At 42.5% G+C, this 19006-nt stretch overlaps 1 protein-coding gene across 6 annotated transcripts in view; it reads right to left on the bottom strand.

The window, feature by feature from the left end:
- The window catches only part of RPS6KA5 (ribosomal protein S6 kinase A5), a 127733-nt gene that overhangs the window by 58896 nt on the left and 49831 nt on the right, over nucleotides 1–19006 (bottom strand). For 4 of the 6 annotated variants that reach the window (XM_036315494.1, XM_036315502.1, XM_036315511.1 and 1 more), the window contains one exon: nucleotides 3835–3950. The exons of 1 other annotated variant lie outside the window; for it this stretch is intronic. In XM_036315494.1, the coding sequence (XP_036171387.1) occupies nucleotides 3835–3950 (116 nt within the window). Of the gene's footprint in view, nucleotides 1–1263; nucleotides 1368–3834; nucleotides 3951–19006 lie in introns of those variants that run through there. One more of the 6 variants, XM_036315546.1, reaches the window with a different exon arrangement.

Raw genomic sequence — 19006 nt, forward strand, 5'->3', positions numbered from 1 at the left:
GCTCCCATCCTCACCCCAGGTGATGTTTGGGTGCTTCCATCCTCACCCCAGGTGATGTGTAGCTGCTCCCATCCTCACCCCAGTGATGTGTAGGTGCTCCCATCCTCACCCCAGTGATGTGTAGGTGCTCCCATCCTCACCTCGGTGATGTGTAGGTGCTCCTATCCTCACCCCAGTGATGTGTAGGTGCTCCCATCCTCACCCCAGTGATGTGTAGGTGCTCCCATCCTCACCCCAGTGATGTGTAGGTGCTCCCATCCTCACCCCAGTGATGTGTAGGTGCTCCCATCCTCACCCCAGGTGATGTTTAGGTGCTCCCATCCTCACCTCGGTGATGTGTAGGTGCTCCTATCCTCACCCCAGTGATGTGTAGGTGCTCCCATCCTCACCCCAGTGATGTGTAGGTGCTCCCATCCTCACCCCAGTGATGCGTAGGTGCTCCCATCCTCACCCCAGGTGATGTTTGGGTGCTCCCATCCTCACCCCAGGTGATGTTTGGGTGCTCCCATCCTCACCCCAGGTGATGTTTGGGTGCTCCCATCCTCACCCCAGTGATGTGTAGGTGCTCCCATCCTAACCCCAGTGATGTGTAGGTGCTCCCATCCTCACCTCGGTGATGTGTAGGTGCTCCCATCCTCACCCCAGTGATGTGTAGGTGCTCCCATCCTCACCCCAGTGATGTGTAGGTGCTCCCATCCTCACCTCGGTGATGTGTAGGTGCTCCCATCCTCACCCCGGTGATGTGTAGGTGCTCCCATCCTCACCCCAGTGATGTGTAGGTGCTCCCATCCTCACCCCAGTGATGTGTAGGTGCTCCCATCCTCACCCCAGTGATGTGTAGGTGCTCCCATCCTCACCCCAGTGATGTGTAGGTGCTCCCATCCTCACCCCAGTGATGTGTAGGTGCTCCCATCCTCACCCCAGTGATGTGTAGGTGCTCCCATCCTCACCCCAGTGATGTGTAGGTGCTCCCATCCTCACGCCAGTGATGTGTAGGTGCTCCCATCCTCACCCCAGTGATGTGTAGGTGCTCCCATCCTCACCCCAGTGATGTGTAGGTGCTCCCATCCTCACCCCAGGTGATGTGTAGGTGCTCCCATCCTCACCTCGGTGATGTGTAGGTGCTCCCATCCTCACCCCAGTGATGTGTAGGTGCTCCCATCCTCACCCCAGTGATGTGTAGGTGCTCCCATCCTCACCCCAGGTGATGTGTGGGTGCTTCCATCCTCAACCCAGGTGATATGTGGGTGCTCCCATCCTCACCCCAGTGATGTGTAGGTGCCTTCTTGGCCAGTTCGTGTCCTTCACCTCCCTAACGGCGTCAGCATGTTTCCAGACTAACCGGATCCCACAATGGTCACTCCTTTGTTTTTATTCCCACAGTTCTTCCAAATAAACTCCCATTTTTGTCTCCTCCTGGGAAAATCAGTGCTGGAAGCTATATCAAGACTAATAAAACTGGCTTTGTGTTATACTTCTTTGTATTTACCTTTTTAGGGTAGGAAGATTAAGAGAAACTTAGCTGCGATCTGACCTGCTAGATTATTTCCACTCCATATCAAGTACATTTATATTTAGCATTCATCATGTTCTCTTATTTCTGTGTTTCTGATTACCCTGTTTTAATGATAATGAATGTTCATGGATTTTCCTTTCATAAACAAAATTAAAGCTTTCACACAAATTAAAAACTCAATTTACTAAGCTTTCCCCTCAGAGCTCTGTATTTTGTTAGTTTGTTAGTTTTCACTCAGGAATTTATGGCCTTCTCCACCATCATTTTCATGCCATAAAAAGCTACATCTAATACTCCTAAACATAAAATAAAAAGGTATTTTCTGCCTATTCCTGGGCCTGATTTGGTTCATGTATAAAAAGATGTCCTTCGTGAAACTGCTCTATTTTGTGGGTATATAATATACCCCATTTTTAAGTGTTTAGGCACTAACTGAAACTTTATTTTCAGGAATAATTCGGAAGCCTTTTTAAAAACTTTGTAATAGCTAGAATACCTTGCTGAAAATTTACTATAAAAGTTTGCTTCGGTGCTACGGAATAACTCTCCCTCTTTTAATTAAATTCTTATCATTTGAGAGAGAGAGAGAGAGAGAGAGAAAAATGTCCTAACTACTGTATATCCCACAAAAATAATCGCAGGCATAAAGCGTGTCACCATACCAACAAGTCTATCAAAAGGAACAGAGATGTCAGCTCCCATCATCTCAGCTCAGCTCCCTCCCTTCTCGCTCCCTTTACGTTACTCTCTCCAGGGCACTGCGGCCCTGCCCCTGGAGCCTTCTCTCTTCCCCCCTATTCTTACATATTTTTCATTCACTCCCCTTAAGATTCCTATTCTGAACCCCATCTCCCTCCACCTGTCCAGCCTCATCTCTGTTCTGGGCCGGATGGGCTGGATCTACCTTTTTCTTGATTCCCTCACTTTTTTTCTTAAAACTCCTCATTTTTTCTCAGAGCCTCTGCCATCCATTGCCTCCATCTTGCCATTCTAATCTCCCTGCCTCTTTAAAAATTCCCTCTTTGGTCCTGTCTTCTCCCTTCGATTCTCTTCATTCTTTCCTATGGCCACCTGTAATCTAGTGTGGGATATGAATACAAAACCAAGAAGACGAGTGGCTTTATGGTGTGCCTACATCATCCTAATTCAGTGACTCAAGCCATGCCAGTCTCCTTGCAGCCTCACAGGCCTTTGGTGAAAATTGCTCTAGTGCTTTCTATTTCTGAGGCACATAATAACCGCTCCCACAATAATTCTTCCTCATTAAGTAAAAAAAAAGTTTTTTTTAGTCAAAGTTTCTTGGATCGAGATTAATAGTATCTGAAACAATGTTTTTAAAAGCTTAAACTAATTTTATAGAGTTCAAACTGCATCACAGACATGAATTTCATGGAATGTTTTTAGTAACTAAGTTCATGCTACATGAGGGCGGGAGGGAGGGCATGAGAGAGGGTCTCAGAAACAAAACAATGAAAAAAACAAGCCAGGGTGGACAGTGAGAAAGCTGGTAGCACAGGTAGATGCTTCTTTCAAATAACTCATCTTCTCCAACCTCAGCAGGAAATACACCGTGAAGATATAAAGGGAAGTGAGTCTCTACTAAGGAAATGTGTATTATGACTTTGGCTTTATTGTAAAGGTTATTTTAAGAATGGAAAAGTTATTGTGATAACTATGCATGATACCAGGTAGGTACTGGAAATATCGGGGGAATACTTTGTAAAGTATATTATTAGCTAATCACTATGCTATACCCTGAAACTAATACAAAATAATACTTAAGAATGAACAATTTTATTTTGATGATACTTTGTAATAAGCATTAGGATTTTTCATTAAAAAAAAAAGACAGAATATTGCTCAGGCTCTGCATTTTAAATCTGCATCACAGGAACTACTAAAGAAAGCAGATTTTAAAAAAGAGAACTATAGCCCGGCCAGTGGGGTTCAGTGGTTGAGCACCGACCTATAAATCAGGAGGTTATGGGTTCGATTCCTGATCAGGGCACATGCCTGAGTTGGGATGTGGGCTCAACCACTATGGGGGACATGCAAGAGGCAGTTGATCAATGATTCTCTCTCACCATTGATGTTTCTATCTCTCTCTCCCTTTCCCTTCCTCTCTGAAATCAATACAAAAATATTAAAAGAGAGAGAGAGAACTATAAAACTGAGAAACGAGGTTAACGGTCTACAAGTGTGCTTTCACAATCACCACAAAGACAATGACACGTAAAAACATTAGCTGTCTAAGCTCCAGCATGACTTCGGTTAGTAGATTTTTCAAAGCGAGAAACCCCAAAGGTTGAGCATCTTACCTTGTGGAGATGTTCGAGGGCGAGCACAATCTCTCCAATATAGATCTGCACCTCGTGCTCTGTGAAACGCTCTCTTTGAGAAAGATGAGTAAAAAGTTCTCCACCATTTATATAATCTAAAAATGAAATATATTTTTCTTTCTTTGACTTGTGTTCATAAACTAATGGAAGTGTTTCCTTTTAACCAATATGGATTAACCACAAGGCACTGACTTTAATATGTGACTTTTGGTATAATTCTTAGTATACAGTTTTATAAGAATATATTACTAAATTCATATACAATACAGTTTCATAAGATAATGACTAGCCTGAACTACAATCAAATGAATTTGCATAGAGTATTGCCATTAAAACCATTACACAAATTCTAAATATATTTAAATAATTTCTCAAATACAGCATATCAGAACCCTCAGCCATCACCAATGAGTATTGAAACAACTGCCACTTCAATGACTACAATAAAAAATGAACAGAACAAAACAAGGCACAAAGAAAAATCCCAGCTTTCCTTTTAACAGTCACTATTTTTAAGCCAATTCCTTATTTTCCAAGATTTCCTATGCACCCTTCCAAAAATGTATAGTATGTAGCAGATAGGTAAACAATATGTCAATCTTTTTGGGAGAATGTGCCAAGCTAAAATGAACACTGACATATTTATGGCACCGAATTTCAGAGCGAATTTATTTCTTATAGGAGTGAACCCAGGGTTGTTCTCTCATTAAAGTACCTGGCCTTGCCTACAGGAGTATCTACACTCTTTTCTAAGAGGTTATCACCTTAATCTACCTGCCTGTTAAAGCAGAAGCATCTGAATTTGGAAATCTAGAAGAGCTACATTCTAAATTCTTGCCAGAGATTAGAACCTCAAAGTATCTGCAGTCCAAACCTCATCAAATGTTCAGTCATGAGAAATAATGCATACATACATACAAAGGACAATATATGTAATCGATATGTCTTTCTGGATATGCCACAATGATTGGAGCAAAGTCAGAGCAGGAGAAAGCTACAATTCTAATGCTGTTTTGGAAAAATTATACTTTAATCTTGTTTCACAGGCTAGCATTACAGGGACAGTGGCATGAAACCTGGCATTAGTCTAGAAGGGCTGGTGAAAACTCCTTTATATCTGGGTCACAATGCCTTAAGAAAATATATCTTGGTATAATTTCATGCTTACAAAAATATTTGCAAAAACAGTACAAGAAACCTCCATATTCCTATTATGCAAATCTACCGATTGTTTATATTTTGCTTCACTTGCTTTAGTAGTCTCTCTGTTTTTACATATGTGCATATTTTTCTTTTGCTGTTGAAAGTAAACTAGAGACATCATGTTCCTATCCCTAAATCCTTCAGTGTGCATCTCCTAAGAAAAAGAACATCCTTTCATATAAACAGAGTACAATCATCCATGTCAAAAACTAACTATGATAAAAAAAATCTAATTTATACTCCCTAGTCAAATTTTGTCATTTGCCCCAATGACTGCTCTTTGTAGCTACTTTTTTCCAGTGCAGGACCCATGGCTATCATAGATCTTTAGTCTGGAACCCTCGGTCTTTCTTCCTTGATCTTGACATCGTGAAGAGGCTAGGCCCGTCATTCTGAGGGCCAACCTTCAATTTGGGTTTTACCTAATGCTTTTTTATTATTAAATGCAGGTTATGTATTCTTGGAAGGACCATCAATGAAATGGTTATCACCTTAATCTACCTGCCTGTGAAAGCCGACCATCTGTCTTAGAATATATCAGGAAGCATGTGGTGTTCATTTTTCGAATACTGGTGTTAATCCTGATCATGTCATTAATGTGGAGTCATTAAGGTGGTGTTTGCCGGGTTTCTCCACTATGAAGTTACTATGTTTCCCTGTGTAATTAACTGGTAAATTGTAGGGAGATGAATTAAGACTGTGTAAAAATACCCTGTTCCTCATCAAACTAGCACCCATCCATTTTAGAATCCAATGACGACTTCCTAACCCCACCACCCTTCTCTATGTTGGTTGGCATTCTCCCATAAGGAAGGGCTTCCCCTTCACCTCATTTATTGCACTTTCTGACTTGATCCCACAAGATGTTCCAGTTTCTTCTTGTACTTTTTTTAGGCTTCATTTTATTTTATTTTTTTTAAAAAGCAATTTTTAAAAAAAAATATTTTATTGATTTTTTACAGAGAGGAAAGGAGAGAGATAGAGAGTTAGAAACATCAATGAGAGAGAAACATCGATCAGCTGCCTCCTGGACATCTCCTACTGGGGATATGCCCGCAACCCAGGTACATGCCCTTGACTGGAATCGAACCTGGGACCTTTCAGTCCGCAGGCCGACGCTCTATCCACTGAGCCAAACCGGTTTTGGCATTTTAGGCTTCATTTTAATGCAGCCACCACTATGGATCACTATCTGCCACGGGTGGTACTCAACACTTCACATGTGTCAACATTTATGACAGAGACCTTAACCAAGACAGGAATAGGGAGGGCTTGTGGGAGGGGCTCTCACACCCTATGTCGGTTTCAAAGCCCTAAGGAAGAACTCCAAGGTTACAACAGAGCTGGATGGTTTTAGCAGCCCCTCCCCTTCACTTTCTCTTCCCCTCAGAAAAGAATGCCCTTCTTGCTCTCTCTTCTTGCACTTGTCTTGCCCGGCTGCACATACCACACCGCAATCCTTTCTTTTCCCCCAGTAAATACTTTCTGACAGAATAACTACTCAACATATGCATCGTCCCATTTAAGCCCAACGACTCCAGGCGGATGGGAAAGCAAAGGGTCAGAGAGAGTGAGTGCCTTGTCTGTTAGGAGACACTGAAACCCAGAGTTGAACTCAAGCTAGAATTTAAGCACAGAACAGGAAAAGAAAACGGCATGTTCACGGAAGAGTGAGGGGGTTACTCAGATTGGTTGGAGCACAGGCATCAGAGCGTAACAGTGGGAGACTGGGTGGAAAAGGCTGAGGCTGGAGCTTAGATTATATCCTCCTCAAGTAAAATGGGAGGCTCTAAGCAGTGGGGTGACCCAATCATGGCTGTGTGTTAAGAAAAGTAATTAATTATAATATAATTATGAACTGGAAAGGATCAAGAGAGGTCAAAAGCTGAACATCGCACCCATCTCATTCTCTGCTACTGAAAATAATGACGCGTTCCTGACACACCAAGGAAGTCAATATACATGGGCTGAGCTATGTAGAGAAATGAAGTCATGTTCTTCCAAATGCCAGCTATGAGACCTTGGGTACCTCTCTTGACTCCCTGAGCCCAGGGTACCTCATTTATAAAACAAAGACGGTAATACATGCCTTGAATAGTTGCTTGCAAAGACTGAATGAAATATGTAGAAAATGCCAAGAGGGGTGCCTGATAACAAACAAGTACTATAAAACTAAATATTACAATGCAAAGTATTTGCTACCTTCATCTCAAACTCCTCTGTAGCTCTGGAGTCTGGAATTTTCTGGCCCTCAACCAACTCTACTTCATATTGACATTCTCATTCTTATAATAATTAGGACAATAATAAAAACGACAAGAAAACAATGCCACAAGAATCCCCCTTACACATACATTTTGTTCACTTGGGCAAGTAGAGATTAGCAGGACAGAATCCTAAATCTGGATTGTTGAGTTACAACATAAGTACACTTCAAAACTGCTGCAATTTTTAATAAACGTTTTCCTCTAAATAGCTATAGCCATCTATATACCCCATCAACAGTGAATAAATGCCTTTTAAAAAATATTTTCATGCCGGAACCGGTTTGGCTCAGTGGATAGAGCGTCGGCCTGCGGACTGAAAGGTCCCAGGTTCGATTCCGGTCAAGGGCATGTACCTGGGTTGCGGGCACATCCCCAGTAGGAGATGTGCAGGAGGCAGCTGATCGATGTTTCTCTCTCATCGATGTTTCTAACTCTCTATCTCTCTCCCTTCCTCTCTGTAAAAAATCAATAAAATATATTTAAAAAAAAAAAAATGTTTTCACCAACTCATTATCATTAACTTTCATTTTTACTAATCTGACAGGCATTTCCAGGACACAGAAATTCTAAAGGTGCAAAAGAAAGAACAGAGAAAGAAAATATATCAAGCAGTTGGACTTGATATATTTTCAGTGGAAGTAAAGACTTATTCTGTTCATAACTGAGGAACAGAAGGGGACCATTCATCAGTAGTCCACATTCATGACAACAATGATAAATAAACAAATAAATAAATCTGACATGTTCTCAGAAGCTGTGAGGCACATTTCATCAATATGACTCTTCAAAAAAATTTATCAATTTATAATTATACTAGAGGCCCGGTGCACAAAAATTTGTGCACTCGGGGGGGGGAGGGGGGTCCCTCAGCCTGGCCTGTGCCTTCTCGCAGTCTGGGACCCCTCGGGAGATAACGCCCTGCTGGCTTAGGCCTGCTTCCGGGTGGCAGAGGGCAGGCCCAATCCCTAGGTGCAGCCCCTGGTCGGGCTCAGAGCAGGGCCGATTGGGGAGTTGGGGCGCCGCCCCCTGTCATGCACAGAGCAGGGCGATCGGGAGGTTGTGATGCCACCCTCAGTCACGCTCAGGGTAGGGCCGATTGGGGGGTTGGGGCACTGTCCCCTGTCACACTCAAGGCAGGGTCGATGGGGAGGTTGTGGCGCCACCCCCTGTCATGCACAGAGCAGGGCCAATCAGGGGGTTGGGGCACTGCCCCCTGTCACTCACAGAGCATGGCCCATCAGGGGGGTTGGGGCTCTGTACCCTGTCATGCACAGAGCAGGGCCAATCAGGGGGTTGGGGCGCTGCCCCCTGTCACGCACAGAGCAGGGCCCATCAGGGGGTTGGGGCGCCGCCACTCTCACACTCAGGGCATGGCCGATGGAGAGGTTATGGCTCTACCCCGTCACACACAGAGCAGGGCCCGTGGGGGGGTGGGGGGTTGGGGCGCCGCACCCTGTCACACACACAGCAGGGCCAATCAGGGGGTTGGGGCACTGCACCCTGTCACACACAGAGCCGCAGGGCGATCAGGGGGCTGGGGAGCTCCACCCTATCAGGCACAGAGTAGGGCTGATCAGGGGGTTGGGGTGCCTTCCCCTGTCACGAACAGAACAGGGTGGATAGGGAGGTTGTGGCCCTGCCCCCTGTCACACACAGAGTCGCAGGGCGATCAGGGGGTTTGGGCACTGCCCCGTCACGCTGATCCCAGTGCCGGGAGGCCTCGCGGCTCCGCTGATCCCAGTGCTGGGAGGCATATTACCCTTTTACTATATAGGGTAGAGGCCTGGTGCATGGGTGGGTGCCGGCTGGTTTGCCCTGAAGGGTGTCCTGGATCAGGGTGGGGGTTCCCACTGGGGTGCCTGGCCAGCCTGGGTGAGGGGATGATGGCTGTTTGCAGCTGGTCACACACCCTTCAGGGTGAGGGTCCCCACTGGGGTGCCTGGCCAGTCTGGGTGAGGGGCTGAGGGCTGTTTTCAGGCTGGCGGGTGACTGAAGCTCCCAACCGGTCCTTTTTTTCTTTCTTTTTTTTTTTATTCTGGGCCAGCTTTAGCTTTGAGGCTTGGCTCCAGCTCTTAGGCCTCCGCTGCTGAAAGTAGGTTTCTGGCCTTTGCTTACAATGTTGCGATCCTGCTGGCTGAAGCCTGGCGGACTAAAGCAGGTTTCTGGGGTTTTGTTTAGCTTCTATATTTGTTACATAGTTGCTTAGAGTTGCAGCTTAGAGGCCTGCAGCGGCAGGTGGGGAACGTTGGAGTCCTCCGTCACTGAAGCAAGCAAGCCTCATGTTAGTTTCAAGCTGCCTGGCTGCCGGCCGCCATCTTGGCTGGCAGTTAATTTGCATATTGCCCTGATTAGCCAATGGGAAGGGTAGTGGTAGTATGCTAATTACCATGTTTCTCTTTTATTAGATAGGATTGAGATTTATTTACAGTCCATAAAATGGAATACCTTACTATGATGCTTGTATAGACTACTGGTTTCTTGATTAAATTAAAATAAATGTTTTTGTTATATGAATAAAATGATTATATCTCAACTCTTTTGTATTTTGCTACATAATCTTCTTTAAACAGAGAATGGCTCATATCCTATATCTATAAAATGAACAGAAATAATTCCAACTGCCACGTAAGATTGTCAAGAGGATTAAATGACAATTTAATTGAGGGTTAATCCTGGGCCAGACAAACACTAAGCACTAATTATATGGTGACTATTAGCTATTATTATTGATAACTGCTGCAAATTTAGACATCAATTACAATTTATAGAACTGAAAAATATTGCTAAGTTCAATTGTAATGTTTTTAAAATAAAATTCAAATTTATGATACCCTGACTTAAGCTATTCTCTCAATATAAGCATAAATTTAAGGTTTTCTATAAAGCACTATTAGGGTCTAATTAGTTTTAGTCAGTATTAAGCTAAAGAAATTTTCTTATATAACTGATATTTCAGTGCAACACTCAAGAGATATCTGGTTTTTATTCAAGTGCAATTAACTTGCTTTTAAAGAATTTTATGTGACAGTAGCTGGAGTGCCAGATGCAGCACTCTGATGCTGTGTCTCTCAGAAACATAAAAATAACACAGAAATCACACAAATAATGTGAAATTTCAAAAACACACTATCTCTCTGATTTTAAAACACTACCATCTTTCCTAAATCCTTTCTTTCCTCTTCCTTTCATGGCAAAACGTCTTTAAAGAGTAGTCTGCATGTCTCATCTGATTACTCTCCTTACTTACCCTCTGTTCACTTCCTATTGCTGCTGTGACAAATGACTACAAACTGGTGGCTTAAAGCAACACAAACTTATCATTTTATGCAGTAGATTAGAAGTGTGACAGGCATGTCACCAGGATAAAATCAGGGTGCAGCAGACCTGCATTTATTCCAGAAGCTCTAGTCTAAGAGAAAGTCTATTTTCTTGCCTTTTCCGTCTTTAAGAGGCTGCCTGCATTCCTTGGCTCATGGCCCCTTTCTCCATCTTCAAAGTCAGCAATGGCGGTTGAGTCACTTCACACATTGCATCATTCTGACCTCTTCTGTAGTAGCATCCCCATCTGACCCTCCTCTCCGCCTTTCTCTCTTCCATTTTGAAGGACCACTGTGATTATGTTGGGTTCACCCAGATAATCCAGGACAATCTCCTTCTTGTAAGGTGGTCAAGTGACTAGCAATTTTAATTCCACCTGCAACCTTAATTCTCATTTGTCATGTAACCTAACGTATTCATAGGTTCTAACTGTTAGGATTACAATACCAGATTCTTTATTATTCCCTTAAAAAAAAAAAAAATACGTTGTTAGTTGATTAGTTTCAGCTGCTCAAGACCTCTACATACCTGACTTGACTTAATGGTGAATCAGAAACCTCTCCATTGTTCATAATTTTGTGTTTCTATTAACAGGTGAAGAAGTTGAAACATAGTGGAGATACTGAGTTCGATAAACCTCTAGAAATTATCCAAAGAGCAGTTTTTCATTAAGGATGCAAAAGGATAACCATGGAAAGAGCTGGTTGACTTTCGAAGACTAGGTCTCGTTAATGCAAGCTCATGGAAATCAGCTGGCAGGAGAGGACGTAGCAGAGTTAACTGACAGAAAGAAGGCCTAAAAGCTACACCTCCTGCTTTCAAGGAAAGAGTCTCTCTTCTGTTTTCACTCTTCAAACACCTACTAACTTCCAGTAATACTGACTGACCTCTGGTCATCTAACATTTGTATTGCAAATCTTCGCAGTTAGAATTTCTCTCTCATATTTCTTCCTATGGTGGCACCTTCCAAAGAGCTGTTATTAGCCCGAATTTCCCCCTAATTCGACCCCACCTCCACCCACGTGCACAAGTTACTCGGTCTTCTTTTATTTTTATTTCCTACATACTTTTCTCTTCCTTCAGACATGCCTCACATACATTCATTTCCACACTTCTTGGTTCTCATTTGCACCTCCTCCTCCTCCAGACCGCCTAAATCTCTCTTGATTGCTCCTTTTTCTTGTCTTGTATCTAAAGTACATGAGGTACCATACACACCTGAAAGTAATTTCTTTTTAATGTCATGCCAAAGTCATCTCACTTTTTTCCTTTCCGTTTTAGCTCAACATTCTAATAGCCCCTCCTGCAAATGCCTTCCCGCTTATCAAAATCATTATAAATTTCTGACTAAGACATAAATTTACCAGTGTTGTGAATCAGTCATATTTACTTCAAAGTAAGGAAGGTTTTCAGCTATATACAACAGACTGCAATGTTTCATGAATCATTCCCTTGCCATTGCAGCAAGTATCCTCACCCGTGCAATTTTTGAGTTGAAATTGATATTCAAAAGTGAAACTTTAATATTTTAAATACCTTATAACTCACTGAAAGGATGATTCATGGTGGCAGAGCTGTCTATGAGGCCAGGTGGCATTGATTATTGAGGATGCTACTTAGCATCACCTTTATAAATACCTTTGTGATGAAACAGGAATTTTTAGGGGTGAAAAAGACAGGTTCCTAAACCTCATACTTTACTTGCCCAGATTCCAGAGGACACAGAATAGTTTACAGTACTAGATCTCAAGGATACTTTTCCTGTATACCCTGCCTCCTAATTCACAGTCCCTGTTTGCCTTTAAAAGACCCTAATAATCAAAGCAGTCAGCTAACATGGACAATGCTGCCCAGAGTTTTCGGGAACAGCCCTCATTTATTTGGGCAGGCCTTTGAACAACTCAAAAAGCCCTTTTACAGACACTGTCTTTAATTCTCCCCACAGGTCAGGAGAATCGACTCCTAAATCTGTCTGTCTCGAGTGAGTCTTGAATACCAGCATAAGAGGAGGACGAAGCTGCATTGCCATCAACTAGATCACCAATTTCTACTCGTGTGAGCCTCTAAAGGACCTAAAACTTCTCTTTCGAAGGAATCCTGAAGAATCAATAAGTGCCAAATAAGTAACATACTCTAGTATTTCTAGATAATCAGTGTTTTCATCTTTTTAACAATTCCCATTCTGTCTTTTCCTAAGTGTCACCTGAACCCTAGGTTAGTACCTTCTCTGTCCTTGCTGGGACCCAGACACACCGTAAGATGCTCCTACGTATAGCTCCTTTTGGTATCCCTAATGCAGCCAAATTTTCAGCCATACTGGCTCTCCAAATCCCTAACTGCTAAGTATGTTATAAGCAGCCCGACCACAATCAGAGACTCTTACAGCCTCAGGAGTCGCAGCCTTCATTACAGCTGTTACAGAATTACTACCACTACCACCAACCAGACCAGGACCACTTCTCAAGCCTATAATCCTTATTTTCAAGAAGGTCCTCAATCAAACAGGGCAAAATGTCTACCATAATTAAGCACTTCTTGCTGCAAGCAGTTTAGCTAAAGGAAAAGGCCTCAAAATTTATAATACCATCTCTATTAACTAGCTCCCCTCTTCAGACCTTTACTGTTTTATTATTACTCATCTTTAACCATTGCTTGTTACGTTCATATCCTTCCAGTTAGAAGTCTTAAAGCTACAAATGGTCCTCCACATAGAACCGCAGACCCTTAGTTAGCCCACTTCTGATAGGACCCTGACTGCTGCCCCCAAACTATGACCCCTTTCCAGTGGGAAGCAGACAGACCAGTGTCCACTGTCCCCAATGGCAGGTGGGGTTTCCTAATCGGAGGGGGGACTGAAACAGGAATTTTTAGGGGTAAAAAAGATAGGTTTAGGAAATTTTAGAAATTAAGGGGACCATGGAAGCAGCACAGGGCTGCAGAGCAGCAGAAGGTGTATCTCCATAGAATAGGGAACTGAAAAGCTGCAACAGGTACATTTCCATAGAATGAGGGAACTGGGAATAGCAGGTCTATATTTACAAAATAAAGGGAAGGAAGCCCCTCATCCAAAAGAAGAAAGCTCACAGGGAATAGGAAAACAATAAGGAGGAGAGGAACACCTCACATGTCCCATGTGAGGTTGGACCTTTAAGCTCAGGAGTTACTATAGTAACCAGTCTAACAGGATAGTGACCAATCAGAGGGGATATCAAGGCACAAAGATCTATAGCCTTTATAAACTGTGAAAACAGGGGATGGGTGGTACTCTTTGCCCCTCCCCACATGGGAGTCTGTGCTGTGAAATTCTTTCTCCTTTCCCATGTGGGAATCTGTACTTGTTCTTCAATAAATCTCCACCTTTGCTATACCATCTTCTGTCCGTGGATTCATTCTTCGACTCCAGCAGACAAAGAGCCCGGGAACCAGTCTGCCCAGGGGAACACCGCGTGTTCCAGTCCAAAAATTCCATTTTGGTGATTTGCTTCTTCAGTGTCTTATAAATTCTACTGATTAATCTGACAGTTTCAACAGTCATAGATCAGCTGGTGTTTTGACAAAATTATCACTATCAGAGATCAGAGAACACACACACACAAAAATGTTTTTTTACGGACTTTTTTTCACATAGAATTTCTTCCCACTGTTAGTTGAAATGAATACACTTTTTAAGAAAAATAGAATAGGTGAAAATATTTTTATATTTTTTATGTAACCATGCAGAGGTACAGAAACAGTTGTAAAGGAGGTAATGGTGTCCATGTTATAAGAGTTGGAAAGGCTAAAAATATATAAAGGAGAAATCCATCAGTCATATCATGCCATTACATAAATTAAAATAGAGCCTAAAAAGATATTAATGATGTAGAATTTTCTTTTTTTAAATGTGACTTATAACAGATGGGTTTACTGGAGAGGTCAACGAAGTACAGCTAAATCTAGTCCCCTGGTGCCGAGCCCTGACTTAGAGGAGCGCAGAAACAATGTAAAAGAATGGAAGGCAATTACAACTGAATGAAGCACAATGCAGGAAACACACACCCCTAGTTCTGATAGAAACGCTATATTCCACATCTGGCAAATGTCAAAGGTAAGCATCTGTCAAGGTAATACTAACATTATCACAATCTTATCAATTTGAGAAGCCTGTGCCAATCAGGCCAATTTTATCCTGAAGAAACAAGCCTGGTCAAACATCTAGTGAGCCGTGAATCCACGTAGGTGCAGGATAGCAACCGAAAACTGAATCTCCACATCTGCTTCCAAAATATCTCAGAGAACAGCAAGAATGATTGTAAACCTCCAAGATCTACACTTTCAGCAAAACTTAGAGACAAATAAAACCCAACCACATCAAACAGCATGCTGTGGACCGGCTCAAAAACAACCTAAGTGTCCACTGACAAATGAATGGATAAAGAAAATGTGGTACATACATACAAGGGAATATTGATCAGTCCTAAAAAGAATGAAATCTTGCCACTTGCGACAACATAGGTGGACCCTGAGGGCACTAGGCCAAGTGAAATAAGTCAGACAGAGAAAAGGCAAATACCAGATGATCTCACTTATGTGTGAAATCTTTAAAAGACCAACAAGCTCATAGATACAGAGAATAGACTGGTGGTTGTCAGAAGTGAGGGAAGGAGGCAAAATGGGTGAAAGAGCCAAAAGGTACAAACTTCCAGCTACAAAACAGTTAAATCATGGGGATGTAACGTATACAGTGACTAGAGTTAATAATACTGTAGTGCAAGTATGAAAGTTAAGACTAAATCCTCAAAGTTCTCATCACAACAGCAACAAGAAATTCTGTAACTGTATGGTAACAGACATTAACTAGACTTATTTTTCACTATATTCAAATATCGAATCATTATGTTTTACACTTGAAACTAATATAATGATGTTTGTCAATGATTCCTCAGTTTTTAAAAATCTTTTTTGAAGAAGGAAAAAGAAATGAAGTCTATTTCTTCACCCATTAAATCTCGGCTGGCCTTGTGTTAGAAGAGAGGCTGGATGAGTCCCCAGGAGGACTCGCAGCCTCCGCCTTGGCCTGTTGGCAGTCTTCATGAGCTGCCCGGAGACTGCCATGCTAAGGAGAAGCTGGTCTGCTGCACGTGGAGAAGAGAGACGCCCCAGCCAACAGCCAGCACCAACTGTCAAGACACGAGAGTAGAACATTCTTGGCCCTTCAATCCCAGCCGACTCTCCAGCTGACTACCACATGGGTGAGTCCAGGCTATACCAGCAGAGATCTGGCCAGCAGACCCACAGAATCATGAGAAAATAACTCATTGTTTGGACAACTAAATTTAAGAGTGGTTTGTTACCCAGCAATAAATAAGTTGCACCATTGGGTATTATGAAATAAAAATGTACTAACCAGAAAAAGTAGACATCATTAACTGAAAAAAAGATCTGGTTACAAATTTTGGTAAAATATTCATACATGCAGACACACACACACAAAAAGAGCTAGATAGACATATACTAATTAATAACAGAGGGAAATATAACAAGGTAAATTCTGGGTAATGAACATAGTTTTTTCTTATTTGTTTTTTTTAATATCTTTTATATGCATATAGATGCCTTTGTAGACATAAAATAATTTTTTTAAATATCGTATTTGTTACAAAGGTCTATAGAGTTTGTTTATTCATCAGACAAAAAGGTCAGCTGGGTCCCTGAAGAGCTCAGTATCTAAATTCTTGCTATTAATCTCTAATAGTATACAAACCTGAATAAGGTCAGTTAATCAATAAACCTTTAGAGACAGTTACAGGGTGAATTGTGTCTCTCTGTCCCCAAAATTCATACATTGGAGCCCTAACCCCCAGGACCTCAGAGTGTGACTGTATTTAGAGACAAGGCCTTCAAAGAGGTAATTCATTTATTAAAATGAGGCCCTTAGGGAAGGCCCTGATCCCTCCTGACTGGTGTCCTCATAAGAGGAACTCTGAACGCAAAAGCAACACCAGGGGTCTGAGTGCACCGAAGACCCACCATGTGAAAAGGCAGCAAGAGGGTAGCCATCCGCGAGTCACAGAGAAAACCCTGGATTAGACCCTTTCCTTGTGGTCCTCAAAAGAAACCAGCCCTGCTGCACCTCGCTCTTGGACTTCCAGCCGCCAGACTGTGAGGAAATAAATTTCTGCTGTTTAGCCACCCACCTGTGATATTTTGTTATGGCAGCCCTAGCAGACTACCTAATGTACTTGGAAAAGTGACCTAGTGAGTCTCCTAAGCACAGCCAACAGAAAACCACAAAAACAGTGTATAATAAAGTCCTACTCTAGATTTCCGGCCATTTTTGCCTTTAAAGTAAAATAACAACTATAAACATACACAAAGAGAAATTATATGAAACTTGATTAACCAGTGTCACCCCAGTAAATATAATAAAGGAAAGAAATTACATTAAACAATCTATGTGGATAGTGGGAGGGGCACGCTTTCTGGATGCGCCGCCTCACTTACAATGGAACATGTCTAGTCCCATTTTACTCTTGAGCTGGCACAAGAAACGGGTTTTCTTGTTTTGTTTTGTTTTGTATTTATTTTTGGGCCACTGGCAAAGAACAAAACCACTGGAGAACCAACAACTACAAAGCAACATTATTAAGGACTACTGTTTTTTAATCCAATACAAAATATTTCATTCATCTACTTTTAAATTAAAAACATTATTTATAAAAACTACACTCACTATTTTCAATAAACAAAAAACTGAGTGGTTATGGTAAGAGAACAGAGAAGACAGAGAGAGAAACCATGGTGTGGTGGTCGAGTCCAGGAGTTGGGGTTTAACTTTTATGAGCTGGTTTATTATAAAGGGAGAAGACTGAACAGGGTAATAATTTCTGAACCAGCCCTCATGGACTCCCGAGGCTTCCTGGGAAATTCTGGGAGGGTGAGGAACAGAAATAAACTGGCAGGGCTTAGTGCCCTTGAGCTCAGATCCAAGCAGAGCACTCAGTCCTACTTGTTTTCCATTTGAATGTTTGTGATCTCAATTGAAAGAAGGTTTCTGCTGCTAAAAATGTTTGAAACCATTGTATTAAAATGGTCTGTCCCCTACGGGCTAAACATTCAGAAGGAAAACATTTAAAAATCAGTGAAAAACATAGCTGAGCAGATACACTCAGGATGCAAAATGAAGGGCCACGTGGTATTTACTTGCTGGAACAACAGGCAAAGGCAGTGAGTGGGGACTTGGACAGGACAGGAGAGACAGCAGCCTATAGAAGCCCAGTGACTGCAACAGCAGAATGGCCAAAAAGACCAGTCTCTATGATGCGCACTGCAGCAGCCAACTAGCCTGATTGTCCCCCACCCTGCTAGCCTGCCCCCGGTCGGCTGCCAACCGCCCACGGCCCCTCCCCCTGGCTGGCCCCACCCATGCACAAATTTGTACACTGGGCCTCTAGTCTATCTATATAAAAGCCTAAGCAACCATCCAACCGTTCGACCAGTAGCTATGATGCATAATGACCACCAGGGGGCAGATGCTCAATGCACAGGCATGGAAACATGGAATAGACTGATGAATCTCAGAGGGAAGGGGGGAGGGCAGGAAGAGATTAACCAAAGATCTTATATGCATACTAGAGGCCCAGTGCACAGATTCATGCACCGGAGGGATCCGTTGGCCTGGCCTGCGGGGATCAGGCTGAAACCAGGTGGGATCCCTTGGCCTGACCTGCAGAGATCGGGCCAGTTTTACCCATGCATGAATCCATGCACCGGGCTTCTAGTATATGTATAAAAGCCTCAGGATTGCCCTAGCTGATTTAGCTTAGTGAATACAGCATCAGCCTGCGGACTGAAGGGTCCCAGGTTCAATTCCAGTCAAGGGCACATGCTAGGGTTGTGGGCTCGATCCAAGTCGGGGGGCGTTCAGGAGGCAACTGATCAATGATTCTCTCTCATCATTAATGTTTCTATCTTTCTCCCTCTCCCTCTTTGAAATCAATAAAAACATATTTTTTTTTAAAAAAGACTCAAGATTGTAAGTCAATGGAAAGCATTGCAAAATGAACCTGAAGTGTAATTTCATGAATCAAGAAGTGAATAAATGCAACTTAATCCTACCAGACCTGAGGCCCTGAACCTAACTGACCCCTATACCTGGGCTCCTGAGCATTAAAGAGAAAAAACCAACATGATATAGAAAAATGTTAGTTACACGCAAACAAGTGGTTAGAATAAGATGGAACTTGGAGACATTGTAGAAAATAGGTCTATCTTTCATCTAGTGCCAATATTCCACCTTTGTGTGGAAATTACTGAAAAATCGGTACAGCAATCTGGTAGGGTTAAGGCATCATTAATAAAACTATAATTTCCAAAATGAAAGC

The sequence above is a fragment of the Myotis myotis genome, unplaced genomic scaffold (assembly GCF_014108235.1).
Source record: "Myotis myotis isolate mMyoMyo1 unplaced genomic scaffold, mMyoMyo1.p scaffold_m19_p_1, whole genome shotgun sequence".
NCBI lineage: Eukaryota > Metazoa > Chordata > Mammalia > Chiroptera > Vespertilionidae > Myotis > Myotis myotis.